The 13,321-nt window shown below is 42.1% G+C and overlaps 1 protein-coding gene across 2 annotated transcripts; it reads right to left on the reverse strand.

Annotated features, from left to right (window-relative positions):
• Positions 1-1,185: 1,185 nt before the first annotated feature.
• LOC119308526 (clathrin heavy chain 1-like) lies at positions 1,186-12,332 on the reverse strand. 2 transcript variants are annotated; one of them, XM_037584654.1, is made up of 30 exons: positions 12,148-12,331; positions 11,801-12,005; positions 10,100-10,188; positions 9,913-9,991; positions 9,669-9,796; positions 9,281-9,379; positions 9,091-9,199; positions 8,839-8,918; positions 8,528-8,755; positions 8,376-8,441; positions 7,670-7,786; positions 7,007-7,204; positions 6,773-6,889; positions 6,617-6,676; positions 6,420-6,506; positions 6,218-6,301; positions 5,998-6,132; positions 5,857-5,919; positions 5,681-5,785; positions 5,477-5,589; positions 5,135-5,387; positions 4,903-5,039; positions 4,555-4,833; positions 3,446-4,448; positions 2,883-3,368; positions 2,630-2,800; positions 2,365-2,550; positions 2,087-2,209; positions 1,888-1,998; positions 1,186-1,785 (listed from the first exon to the last, which is right to left on the reverse strand). In XM_037584654.1, the coding sequence occupies exons 1-30, from the start codon at positions 12,190-12,192 to the stop codon at positions 1,615-1,617; spliced, it is 5,127 nt and encodes a 1,708-aa protein (XP_037440551.1). In that variant the 5' UTR covers positions 12,193-12,331; the 3' UTR covers positions 1,186-1,614. The 2 variants fall into 2 exon arrangements, with proteins under 2 accessions (XP_037440551.1, XP_037440550.1); XM_037584653.1 differs by having other exon boundaries at positions 5,857-6,132; positions 12,148-12,332.
• Positions 12,333-13,321: the final 989 nt, after the last annotated feature.

Genomic DNA, 13,321 nt, shown 5'->3' on the forward strand with positions numbered 1-13,321 from the left:
ATCATGGGTAACTGACCGGGCTTAACCAAGAGAAGCATGCATCGAGACATGTTGGGTGACAAACAAAGGTTCACAAAACAAGTAGATGCACCGACTAAAGGTGACAGATACTTGTCAACGCACGCAGCTGATGCAAAGAAACAGGAACTAGACGAAAACAAAGCGGTAACAGGGGAAACCGGTAGCCTCCAACTGTTATAGCCGCCGGCTTAGTTGCAACTGGACGCACATTCTAGACCATTCTTGAGCGGTCCTTGAATATACTTGACTGGAATGGGTCCTTCCAGGATGGACATTCTGGATTCAGACTTCTTTTTCTTCTGGATTCAGACTTGTTTTTCTTCTGGAGATGGGATTCAAACGTCTTGAATGGACTAGAATGAAATAATCTTGCTTAGTCGACGTTACTGGGGCCACGCGCCTACGTATCCAAGATGTTACTGTCAGCCAACACCCATCACTATAAATATGAAATTGACACGAGTAGTTTCGCGGAACTTCTGGTTCGCGACCATCAGGCTAGTCATAGTGCGAATAACTTAAGCTAGTAACATAGCACCCTCCAAGGAATTTTTGCTTATGTGGTAAGTATTTAATGTGAGGTGATAACATAATATGTTACTGTAACCTAGCGCTTCCCAAGACAAGATGAGTCTACAAGCTAATAAATGAAGTCATCTATGACACTACTATCATGTTATTTTGCATTATGAAGGTAGTAACTTAGACTAGTGTCATGTATATGACTCTAGTCTAAGTTACTCCCCACTATGACCAGCCCAGTTGTACATTATTGGATTTGAGCACTGCTAGTACGATATCGGAAATGCTCCTTCGCACGCGAGCGTTGGAACGAGCGATTTCCTTCCACGCGTTGTCGGTCGCCAGGGACAGAAGGGCCCACCCAAGGCTGCGTTTCAGATCTGAGGAAAAGCTTACATCACGGGATCCTTCCCTAATCTCTCTCCCTCCTGAACTTAATATCACCATCGCCCCCTGATTCAACGGGTGGGGCCTGGGTGGGGCTCAGTTTACCTCAAACATCTCTCCCCTGATTTGCTAAAAAGGGAAAGTTCTACCTGTCCGAAATTGATCGTTGCAACGCGCGCGCGCGAGATAGAAAAAACTAGACACATCAGTAATTCACAAGTTCAGAAAAGGCGTTCATTCAGTTACAAAAAAATCTAAGCACTGGACAAGAGATCGAAACCGGTAATTAACAACATACAGACAGTATTTGATGTGTTTATGGCTGGCAGCAACACCAACACCGACGAGTGTACATGCAGAATGTCTACAGACTTCCAATATAACACCTATACAAATGGTACCAGGGGCCTAACCAGTCATGCTGCTGCTCATCCTATCCGACCGTAATATAATATATATAATATAGCAATCCTGTAATTAACTCAAGCTCGGCTAGAGATTTCGCTTGCCAAAATTGTCCTGGTACCAAAAGAATATTAACTGGAACAACCAATGACGCAGATATACACCTTGGAAGATACCTCTCTGGGATAGACATTCATGATTCTTTCCCTCCCTCTGCATCAACTGAAATACTTCACATCATCTGTACTCTTCAAATTCATACAACAGAGGCTGGTTGACTCAGTAGCTTCCCATTGGAGGCATCCCGTATGCTGGCATTGGACCAGGACCCATCGGAGGCATACCCATCCCGCCCATCGGCGGCATGCCCATTCCACCCATCGGAGGTGGACCGCCCATCATGCCGGGCGGAGCAGGCAAGGCCAGAGGAAGCAATTGAGCGTACATGTTCTGCCAAACACAACGCATATTTGTCATGTTGGCTCCTTATAAGCATCATCAATAATAAATAATACATCGTTCAACCAAAACAAAGGGGCACAATAAGATTACCTGCTGCGCAACTAGTTCCTTCTCTTCGTTCTCTTTAGCTTTTTCTTCCTTCTGCGATTCTATTCTGTCCTTCACCAAATCATCCACCTTGCTTGTGTACTCACGGATGAACTGCATGGACAGCAACAACACCATTATAGCAAAATCGTACATATGTGGACATTTCCAATTCCAAACATTCACATGGAAAGATATATACCTGTAATAGATAGGGGAACGCAAAATCCAGCATGTTATTCGTCCATGCAAGCTCAAGAGCAACATCCACACGAATCAAGTCGTAGCAAATGAAGAGGCAAGAAGCAAAACATTCTTTCTTTCCCTGCAAGAAAACCAGACATCTTTAGTGATAAGAAAAGCAATATCACGTGCTGCCATTCCATGACAGCCGACTAAAGTTCAAAAATTACAATAGAAAATTCACACTGCTAAACCAGCACAAGAAAAGGCATAACTCAATTCGCATAGAATTCAGACCTGTCCGATGAAATAGACAAGCAAGTCCTCTGAGAGCTCACGGTCACCAGACTGTGAGCATGTCTCCATGCAATCCTTGTACATGTTGTCTTTCTTCGATAGGGCAATGGATTGCTTCCATCTGCCAGCCTTCTTGTAAATGTAGGCAGCAATCCTTCTCATCTCAAGCAACTCATGCTTCTCAAGCTGGTCAACAAGAGCAGGCACTGGTTGTAAAAACAGTAATAACATCAACAAGCATTTCATATTTGTCTAGTTTTCTTACCTTCTGGGCAAGACCTATCTGATCAAAGTTATCATGCATGTCAACAGATTCACGGAGCCTCTCGTAGTCCTCCTCTTCGACATAAAGCTCATTCAAAGCTTCATTGACAGCAGAGACATTGTTGCTCTGAACTGCAACCATGTACGGTTTCACAAGATGCAACTGACCAGCCTGCATCAAAATAACAGAACAGTTCAAAGTTTTAGCATGGTATACAAGTCTAAGACACCAACATCTTCAATTAGGTACAAACCTTGCGCATTATATCTACAACTCTGGCATGATCCAAACGAAGTGCGAGCACATTGAGAAGATCATTGATGAGATCAGGGTGCTCTTGCAAATAGAAATGCACTGCCTTGTAATAAATCTCAACATTTGCAACTTTAACACAGACATCCTTAAATTGCATGTGATCCCATGCATCTGGAGAATGGTTCATGATAGTGGTAGCAGCATTGTCAAATTCATCATATTGAATGTATAGGTATGTAAGCTCTTTCCAGTGCTGTTGTTCATCACAAGCACGGATAAGCTTAGGAATGTTGAGACGGGTGGAGAAGAGTTTGATGTGTTCCATGAGCTTCTCAGGGCGGTATCTGGCATAGAGAACTCCCAATTCAGTAAAGATGCCCATGTGTGCCCGCTCAAGTCCAAGACCACTCTCCATGAGGGAAATAAGTTCACTGAAACATCCTCTGTTCTGGTAGTATTCACTCACTTCCTCCAAGTCATCAACCTAAACAAAAAAGAAGGCATGTCAGAAAGGAACATATATAATATATTAAGCTCAAAAGGATGTCCCCGCTTATATACCTGAACGATAATGTTGAGACCACAGATTTGTGCTAGACGGAACTCCTCAGCGTCAACACAAGCAAAGCAGACCTCCTTCCATGTTTTAGCGCTGTTAGCCTTGCGAGCAGCATCTACAGCACCTTGGAACTGCTTTAGCTTGACCAAAGTGACAGCCAGCTTAGCCCAGTTTGAGATGAAGGCATAGATGATCTTTGCAGCTTCATAGAGCTCTTCATCATACAGACGGTCGCCAACATTTTGGAGATTGGCAACATTCGGCATCAGAATAAACTCTTCAATGTCACTGAGCCTATCAATCTTAGCATATGCAAAGATGAGTTCGCTGTCGACTTTGGGCTCCCTTGCCTTTTGCCTTACCATCAACAAGTACTTGACCAAATCATGGTATACATTGGCTTCCTCCGCAGCGCGGATGACATCAAGGAAATGTGTCACATCATCTGCACGAATGAAGGACTCGATTGCTTCGCTGACTAGACCTTCACGCAACTGGGCCTTGGCAACCTGGCTCCAGACAGCATCTTCTTCGACACGGAATGCAAACTCTTCCGCCCTTTCTATGCTTCGGATGTTATCCAACAGAACATCGACAGCCTGCACATTTAAGTTGAACTTCTTGAATATGGCAAAAGCCTCCTCATAAAGTTGTGCTTCAACTGCTACTTCTCCGACGGCAGGACCATCAAAGTTGTCTAGTCTGTTAACATAGTCCATGACCCTAGATGAGTCCGCCTTGATGGCTGTCAAGATGAGCAGATTCTGAAGATTGAAGTTTCCACTGAACGCGGAATTCTGAAGGACAATCTTCTCAAGAAGTTCAATCAGTTCATGAGGGAGGTCAGCTGTCATGAAAGCCTTAACAGCAGCAGAAACTTGCTCAGGACTCTTGCTTTCGGGCAATGCAGTAGAAACCACTTGGTCAATGAACTGCCTTCTATATTCGTTATCAGGCTGTAGAACTTTATCCCACAGATCACCGTCCATTCTTTCAACCACATACCTGAAAATTCAGATCACATGATTTGAGCATGTAAGCAGACACCCAATGGATATAAAGATTCAGAACATCAACATGGCATCAGAAGGACAAAAAACTATTTACATACCTAGCTTGCAGCTTGAACAGCGAGTTTTTGTTGGTAACATTGATAAGTTCTTCATCACACTGTCCACGTCTGTACGCAACAACAGCAAGAGTAGGATCCCTCTTTTCACAGTATTTACCCACCACACGTGAGTCATAGAACGGGTTGGTAGTAAGGAAATGCTCAGGATTGTTGTTGCTGTCAATGATAATTTTCCCAAGAGCATTGTGGACATGCACATCTTGGCTACCCTCGCTCACTAAGTGCTCCAGGAATTGTGTCAGTAAACGTAGACGGTTCCTGATTAAAAATATTAAACAAATAAGACCAATGCGCATGTTTGTACAGGATAAGAGCTAAGAATCAAACCTCTTCTCGCATTCATCAACCAGTGGCTCGACAGGAAGAAGAGATCGAACAGACAAAATCAAACCCTTAATGAAATCTTCCGGGCACTCGTCATCAAGTAACTGCCCCACTACCAACGGAGCATTTCCAGGGTTCACCTACAATACAGAGAAAAGGGTCAATAGCCATTCATATACTCGACATATTAGAAGAATGATACTCAAATAAAACTAAATTCATGAGAGTTATATACCTTCTGTACATAGCCTTCGATGTACCGGAGCATATTGTTTGTGTACAGATAGTGAGTAAGATCTGGAACAAAACCGAAGCGATCGCAGACATTTATGAGTGGACGGGCATCAGGTAGTTTCGCTTCCATCAGAAAGTTCTTTGTCTTCTCAGCGTCGTAAAAGTTAGACTCTCTTGTGACTCGCTCAACTTCTTTAATCTGTCCAGTCCTTGCAGCTGATTCTATATATTTGAAATGGATATCTGGATCCTCACTGTTCCATGTGATGAAGTCAAATATTAAAGTGTGACGCAGTAAGAGAAGGGCAAAAAGAACATATCAAGTTACATCAGGCATAAGTACCTTGAGCTCAAATAGGACCCTAGGAAGAAGTAGAGCCCCTCGTATGATTTAAATTGTTCGAACAGTTTAATACAGGCGTCAACTCCAAGCTGCTCACAGTATTCCTTGGCGGCCTACAGATGAATTTGATAATTAGAACAAAGAGAGAGGGGAGGGGGGTGGGGGGACCAGCAACGTGATAGAGAAGGTAACTGTGCAGGTTACCTGCACAACAATTTGAAGATTTCCTCTCAGGTTGACCAGTAGAAGGTCCTTCATGCATTCCAGTGCCCATTCTTTAGAAAGGGTTCCAAAGAACTCAACGAGTGCCTGTGCAAGAAAGTGGTCAGTGGACCGGAAAAAAAAAGACTGCTGGCCAATTATAACTGAAGAGAACAAACCTGCGGCTCAATAGCATGGGTATTCACGATAACACGTTTGATATCAGGTAACTCTGCATAGTGCTGCATTGCAGTATAAGAACAATTAGATAGTGAGCCAAAGAGAATCAACCCAAAATGAATCCGTGCAAAAATACTCACCTGGAGAGCCCGCAAGTACAGGCCAGCCTTTTCACACAGCTGAGCAATACGAGGGCGATCGTAGTGACTGAACATACCATTAGCAAGGATGGCATCGGCGACATTTGGGTAAGTTACCAAGTTGATCTCCAAAACCTAGAATGGATTCAGACAGAAGCTACTGAGTAAAGAATGAAACATGTATGGTAGCCATCTATATTCAAAAAATGTAAATGCTAACCTTGGTTTGAAGAAAAGCATGCTCTTCCAAATTTGGTTTTAGAACATCCAACAGAAAAGCTGTTGCTTCTCGTATCATATTTCTCTGTCAACAAAAGATGCATAAGGCAAAGAATTACAGCCAAAATTCATAGCAAAAAGTGCAAAAAGAATATTACAAATCAACAAAGCATAATAAGCATTTATATGAACAGAAAGGCTACCTGAAGGAAGAGATCAGTTATGGTATTATAATCCAGCGGGCAACCTCCCTCCATTTGTGACATCATGAGAGCAAAGTTGACAGCTCCCTGACCAGGAACATACAGGATATACAGTTAGGCGATTTATGCAGATCAAAGAACCACACAATCAAGTATAAAATGTTTCACCATGGCACAGTTCTTAAACAAACTATTACCTGTGGATCCGTACGTAAGATGGTCTGGAGGAGGAAGAGGTAGTCCGGAGTGTATCCAACCTGGAATAGCAAGAGTGTTAGGTCAACAGTTAATGTCCAAATTGAACACGGGTATAACAACTGAAAACAAGATTTAACAGTACCAAAGCACTATACCTGCTTTGAGTATATAAGGATCTTGTCAAACTCCCTCCTCTCAGCAAAAGCGGCAACGACTTTCGGGGTTGCCCTAGCCTTTATGTATATTTTTAGCGCAAGATCATTGTCTACCGTCTGCAATAACAAACTACTGGGTGAACATTCCAGACACAATAGTGAACAAAATTAATGGAAGCACGGCTATATCTATGGCTCTATGCAATCAAGAAACATGGCAGAACACAATTTTACCTTTACAAGATCTCCAAGCTCTTCACTGCACTCCAACTTGTCTTCCGCCAACCAATTTTCCAAAAGGTTCTTCTTGTTCTGATTGACAACAAGTCGAGATAACTCAAGAGATTCGTAAGCATTGAGCTTCCCTCGAGTAAGCAATGTGCCAAAGTACTGCAACAGTGGAGGTGTTTGTCCAGCTTGAACAGGAACACTCTGCATTTGAAGCACAAAAACAGCAAATCAGCCAAGCAGAAGAACCTGCAATTAAAGCAGATTATACAAGGGTAACATCTAATTTGGCCGTTGCGTTTCGCTTAACAAATAATACCTTCAAATAAAGAATAGAGATGTTAACACTATAAGCAGATTAACTGTATATGTGAAAGAAGATAATATGTCTTTGTGGGTGTACATTTCTAGTCCTAACCCAATAATACTTCCAGGAAATTATAACTACCAAGAGTTTGGCGTTGTAAAAAAAAATAGCAAAGCCCTGATTTTAAATTTTTAATAATCCCTTTGATGAAAATTTATACCGTAAACACACTTTATAAGTCACGCAGTTCAGTCTGAAGAATGGCTGGCTCGTTAAGAAGGAATACAATGATGGCAACTGAGCGGTAGAAAGGAAATAAGTAAGCATTAAGAGCTTCATAGGCAGCATGAAAAGAAAGGGACCTGGAATTTGGCAACAGTCTCGGGAGTTCGTAGAAGACCCTGCGGGGATTCTGCAGCCAACTCTGCTGCTTCCTTATATTTTGTCTGTGCGAACAGTTCCTGGAATCTTTGCACAACCTGCAATTCAGAAACTTCAAAACTTAGGATCTACACATCAAAATGTGGCATGAAGGATAAGATAAACATCTAAAACTCTACAGTGAGCATAGAACTCAACTACATGACTAGTTGACTGCAAGAGTAAGCACTCCAGTGCCAACCAATAAGTACTCACAAAGAAAACAATAAGCACCCCATTGCCACTAGGACAAAACAGTTACTGTAACAAGGTATAGGTGGAAAAAGATTGGTGCCATCTAGGGAACAATAAGTGATGACTGCCAAAATAATTAAATGAGCAAGCATGAAATTTCCAACTATGAAGGATAAGTGTGCTAAGTGATTACGTAAACAGCTTGAAAAGACTGAAGTGCTCATTCAGCAAGAATGCAAGTGCTAAATATAGTAGACTGACACATGTCAGCTACACAATTTCCAATGGAATACGAAGAAATTAGCAACAGATAGCTCAACAATTTAGCAAGTAACTACTCACGAACAAAACTTGTACTAACTAATTATGCAGAAATACAAGCATAGGTAAAAAGAGCAGGTGCCAAAAAATGTAAATCATTATACACAGAAGAAAATTAGCTGCGGAGCTTACCAAGTTCTCCGCCCCAGGGAGATTGGCTCTTTTGGCAAGATTCACGGCAAGTTCAAGGTTGTTTAACTGCATGCACCATAATGTATTAAAACTTTAAAAGGATTAACTAACATACACATGGCCAAGGGATCAAAGAAAGTAAAACAACATACTTGACCACTGACAAAAGGAACAACAGTTGCATCGTTAACTGTGGCATGCAAAACCTGCCCTCTTCTGTTAATGGCATAGAATCCACCGGTTGTTGAAGACTCTGCAGTCAAGAATATGGGGTCTGGACTGATTCTATTTCTATAAACTGCCGCGGCAGTTTCCAAGTCATATACAAACAGCAGCCCAAGCTTCGTAATTACATAGACAAGGCCATACTTTTGAGAGATCTGTAATCAAAAGAAGATAAAATGAATTAGATCTATGTGGTAGCTAATATAGGGTATACATCCTGTGGGACTTAAAATAATACCTGCATGGCTACAGGAAAATCATCCTGGAAATCTGGTGGGAAGAAGAGATCGGCTTGTTTCTTGGAAAAGCCAGGTTTCCCTGCATAAAATGAACCGACAACAAAAGTAATAAGAACAGAGGAACGAATTTAAACAAAATAAAAGCAAAATTCTAATGGCCATGCAAGACAAGTTTGCTCTACTAAGAATTTGAATTTGAATGCAGAAACAAAAATACTGAAAAGTAGAACTTCAGGGTTCTAAACGCAAACCTGGCTGGGCGCCCAGTTCAATAATATGCAACTTAGAAGTAATTGTTCCAGCATTAGATGCCTTAGAAGCAAAACAGATGAGGGTGGATGGGTTCTCGTTGCCAGGAACCTGGTTAGGAAAACCAAGCACAGTTGTTAAACACTAGAAGATAAACAATTATATAAGCAGCACTAAATAACTGAACAGTACCTTGAATGTTGCAAAAGAAGCAGCATGGGCTTCAAGTGCTTGACTACGCTGCTGATCCACAGAAAAAAGTTGCATATTTCCCTTTACCAGCTGTGGCCTCTGATAGGTGAAAAGGAAAGCTCGTCAATATGAGAAGCACATATGACAAAGTATATCGTTTAATAAGTGCCTACAACAACTGCTTGCTGGCTCACTCTGGTAAATTTGCTTCGGATTTTGGAAAATTATAAATTATATTCTTACACACTAAGAGGGGTCAAAAATCATCGAGATAGAAATGTCAGCAAGAGAGGCAAAAGCAATTGTTGTCTTTATATTGCGTTCAATTCTGAACACAGCAGTGCACTACGTTACGATGACAAATATCAAGAATGCCTGTTAAGCATACCTCCGGAGCACCAGGTGCAATTCCGATAAGCACGAGCCACTTCTCCGCTGGATCACACCGATAGTTGATAATCTGATTATTCGCCAAATTAGCTGTCCTATCGAACATCTTAATGGGCTCAGAATCTCCTGCATCCCAACGAAAGCAAGCGATGATTATCTTGGTTTTGTATGCATAGCAGCCAAATCATGCAAAGCTGGAAGCACTTAAACCGATAATAACTATGATTTGTCAAAGGAGTAACCTTCAATTGACCAGTGATAAACTGATGCCTGTGTTACCAAACCCAGCAACTTTGGGGTGATCCATTTCCAAAACACAACCTGCAATTGTAGAAGAGGAGATATGCAAGATAATGTATCGAGTAAGATTACATATTAGCATTTAAACAAAAGGAGCAAGAACACTTGAAAATAATTCAAAACATTTACCTGCTCTGGCATCTGGTGTGACTTGATTTTAGTTTTAGCTTCAATATTAAAGATTTGCAGGTGATCCTGTGTGGTTCCAGGTATTTGAGCTGCAAAAATAATTAGGTGAATGTTATCGTGTCTATTCGTAAACTCCTGAAATACATAGATCAAAGTAAATATACAGTAATGCTTAAGCATGAATATGCATTTTCTACAGAAAAAAAATAAACCCAAGCAGCTATGTAGCAACCAGACAAACTCTATGCAAATCGATGCATGAACCAGTCATTTCAACTAAAAACGATTTAAGATAGACAATTCTGATTCTGCAAGAACATCACTTCGCAGCTATCTGTTTATCTGCAGAATGGATATCACTATTGTATTTGTATGTAGAAAGCATCATAAAAAAATTATCAAATTTAAGATAGACAATTCTGATTCTGCAAGTAGACAATTCTGATTCAGGAAGAACATTACCTGGCAGCTACCGTTTAAATGCACAACCGATATCACTATTTGAATGTACTCCCTCCGTAAAGAAATAAAAGAGTGTTTAGATCACTAAGTAGTGATCTAAACGCGCTTATATTTCTTTACAGAGGGAATAGAAAGCATCGTAAAAAAATATATCACATCAAATGGGTATTTTACATGCAAGTTCTACTTCATCACAACTAACTAGCCAAAACAAAGAGGACTGGTGATAAGGGAGCATTCGATTTTAAAAAAACATATTGACAAAAAGCCTTTAGGCTTAAACGAGAAGATATGGAAGTTCTGTGCCTGGGATAATTCAATTGTATATCCAGTTTATGCCTAGCAATCAGTGTATGTAATTTCCATATTCCTCCACGTCCATATCTTGTGCATATTTCGTTTTAGTTGTTAAATAATATGCATACTGCCGTATCCTACCCTACAGTTTTCCTTCAAAACAAAGGTAGCATTTTCCTTGACAAAAGTAGGCCGTAGACAATACAGGCAGATCCAGTTCGTGGAGAAGTCATTGATTCAAATGAGAACAGCGTACAATGGCTCGCACAGGTTCATATATTAACTCTTACGATGACCTATAGAAAGTCCAAGCTAAGCTCAACTACAAGGAATCTAAGTCATGGTCATGGTTACAGTATAGGCAAAATAGACGCCATGCAATCCATGGAAACTCTGATCTCTGTGCACAACCAATAAGCACGCGCATTTAAAGTGTAGGATGTCAGTAGACATCAGCACAAGCTTGAAAGTATGTACGTGACCTTTCATGGGAGCATTCATTTTTCAAATTCTAGAACATATGTATTCATCGCTGTTCGGCAATTTTAAGATATCAGATCACCAAGCTGTCTTTCTGACATTGGCATATTACCATAACTGAATTATCTATGTATGCAAACAGTGAGAAGCCATTATTCCACCTAGGGCTCGTAGCTTCAAAAAGATCAAGCATAGTCATCACTGAGATACTGTGCTATTCATCATTGTAAGTATGGAAATGACTGTCAATCGCCACTCTAAACTACCAGATCCCCAGCTGAAACTTGATCTCAGGTTTCAATGCAAATTAATAGCCACTGCACCATTTGCACATTGTACTAAGTAAGCAGCTAAATGATGAGATCACCGACCAATTCTGACAGATCCTGCGGCCGACTAGGATGGAAGCCGCAGCAAGTATGAAAACGAGATCCCAGAGGCAAGGGGGTCGGCGAGATCTACCTTTGAGCGCGAGGATCCTGGTGTTGGGGTTCATGAGCGCGGAGTCGGCGGTAATGGGCCTGCGGAGGGGCTGGCTGGGCATGGCCATGTCGATGATGACGACGCTGTTCTGCGGCGAGGTCTCCCGGACGCAGATGTACCTGTCCGACTCCATGGTGACGTGGGTGAAGGTGATGAACTGCGGCGCGATCCCCAGGCTCGTCAGCTGCAAGCAACAACGCCATGGACGACGAGTCAGTCAGTCAGTCAGTCAGTCGAGTCGGTCGGCCGCAAGCTCCGACCCCTGCCGGGAGATCTGATCTGACTCCCGAAAGGGGGGCGGGCAGCATGATGCGCGCGCGTGTTACCGTGAGGGCCTCGCGCATGGCGATGGGGGCGTTAGCCGCCGCCATGGCGGCAGACGGCGGTGGCGAGAGGACACAGTCGGAGGGGAGGGGAGGGGGGTCGGTCGTGCGTCGTCTCGCCCGGCCGGTGCGAGCGAGCGAGCGAGCGAGAGATCGGATCTGATCTGAGGACGGGAGGAGGAGGAACCAACGGGGCAGAGAAGATGGATGGAATTTTTAGTAGTGGGGTGTCTGTTGGAAGTCTTTTTGCACATTAGCCCTCCAGCGTCTCCATAATGACAGCGGTGCACGCCAAGCTTAGCAAGTACAGTGCACCGCATGTTTGTTTTTGAGTACCTAATCACCAAAAGTACCAAAGAATTTAGAACTGATATGCTTTTAGATCTCAAAGTTAATCAACATTTAAGAGCTCGCAGTTCACGGATCGCCTTATTATTATACAACAAATCAACATCAACACTAACTAAAACCTCCCGTAATGGGTAGTATTCCCTCTGGGGGTTCTTACTCTGCGTATTAAGTTTGTCTTAAGATAGAAAAAAAAATCCAGCATTCAAAATGTCAAATCAACATCATTAGATTCATCGTGTAATATACTTTCGTGTTGTATGTATTTGATATTGCGGATGCTGGTTTTTTTAATATAAAGTTGGTCAATCTTTACAAAATTTAACTTAAGACAAATCTAGTATGCAGAATAAAAAGAAACAAAGAGAGTATCATGCGTATGATATTGATATATGATACTGCATCAATAGTGCCGCAGTCGAAGGGGAGGGGAAGGGGATCGCTCGTGCGTCGTCTCACCCGGCCGGTGCGAGCCAGAGATCGGATCTGATCTGAGGACGGGAGGAGGATGAACTAATGGGGCAAGAAGATGGATGGAATTTTTAGTAGTGGGTGTGTGTTGAAAGTTTTTTGCACATTAGCCCTCTCCACAATGACGGTGGTACATGCCTGGGTTAACAGGTACGGCGCACAACATGTTTGTTTGAGTACCTGATTACCAAAAGTGCGAAAGAATTTAGAATTGATATGCTTTTAGATCTCAAAGTTAATCAACATTTAAGAGCTCGCAGTTCATGCATCCGCCTTATCTTACATTCTTAAGAAGTTGATCCCCACTACAACCAATTCTCTCAACATGCAGCCTATCCACCTCAGCATCCTGCCACAT

This window comes from Triticum dicoccoides, chromosome 5B, assembly GCF_002162155.2.
Source record: "Triticum dicoccoides isolate Atlit2015 ecotype Zavitan chromosome 5B, WEW_v2.0, whole genome shotgun sequence".
In the NCBI taxonomy this organism is placed as follows: domain Eukaryota; kingdom Viridiplantae; phylum Streptophyta; class Magnoliopsida; order Poales; family Poaceae; genus Triticum; species Triticum dicoccoides.

Coding starts and splice junctions, on each gene's coding strand:
- LOC119308526 (XM_037584653.1), bottom strand. CDS start 12,192: ATGGCGGCGGCTAACGCCCCCATCGCCATGCGCGAGGCCCTCACG. Junction 8,442..8,527: donor TTCCTTTTGTCAGTGGTCAA/GTATGTTGTTTT, acceptor TGGTGCATGCAG/TTAAACAACCTTGAACTTGC. Junction 5,040..5,134: donor TCGAAGGCTATGTACAGAAG/GTATATAACTCT, acceptor TCTGTATTGTAG/GTGAACCCTGGAAATGCTCC.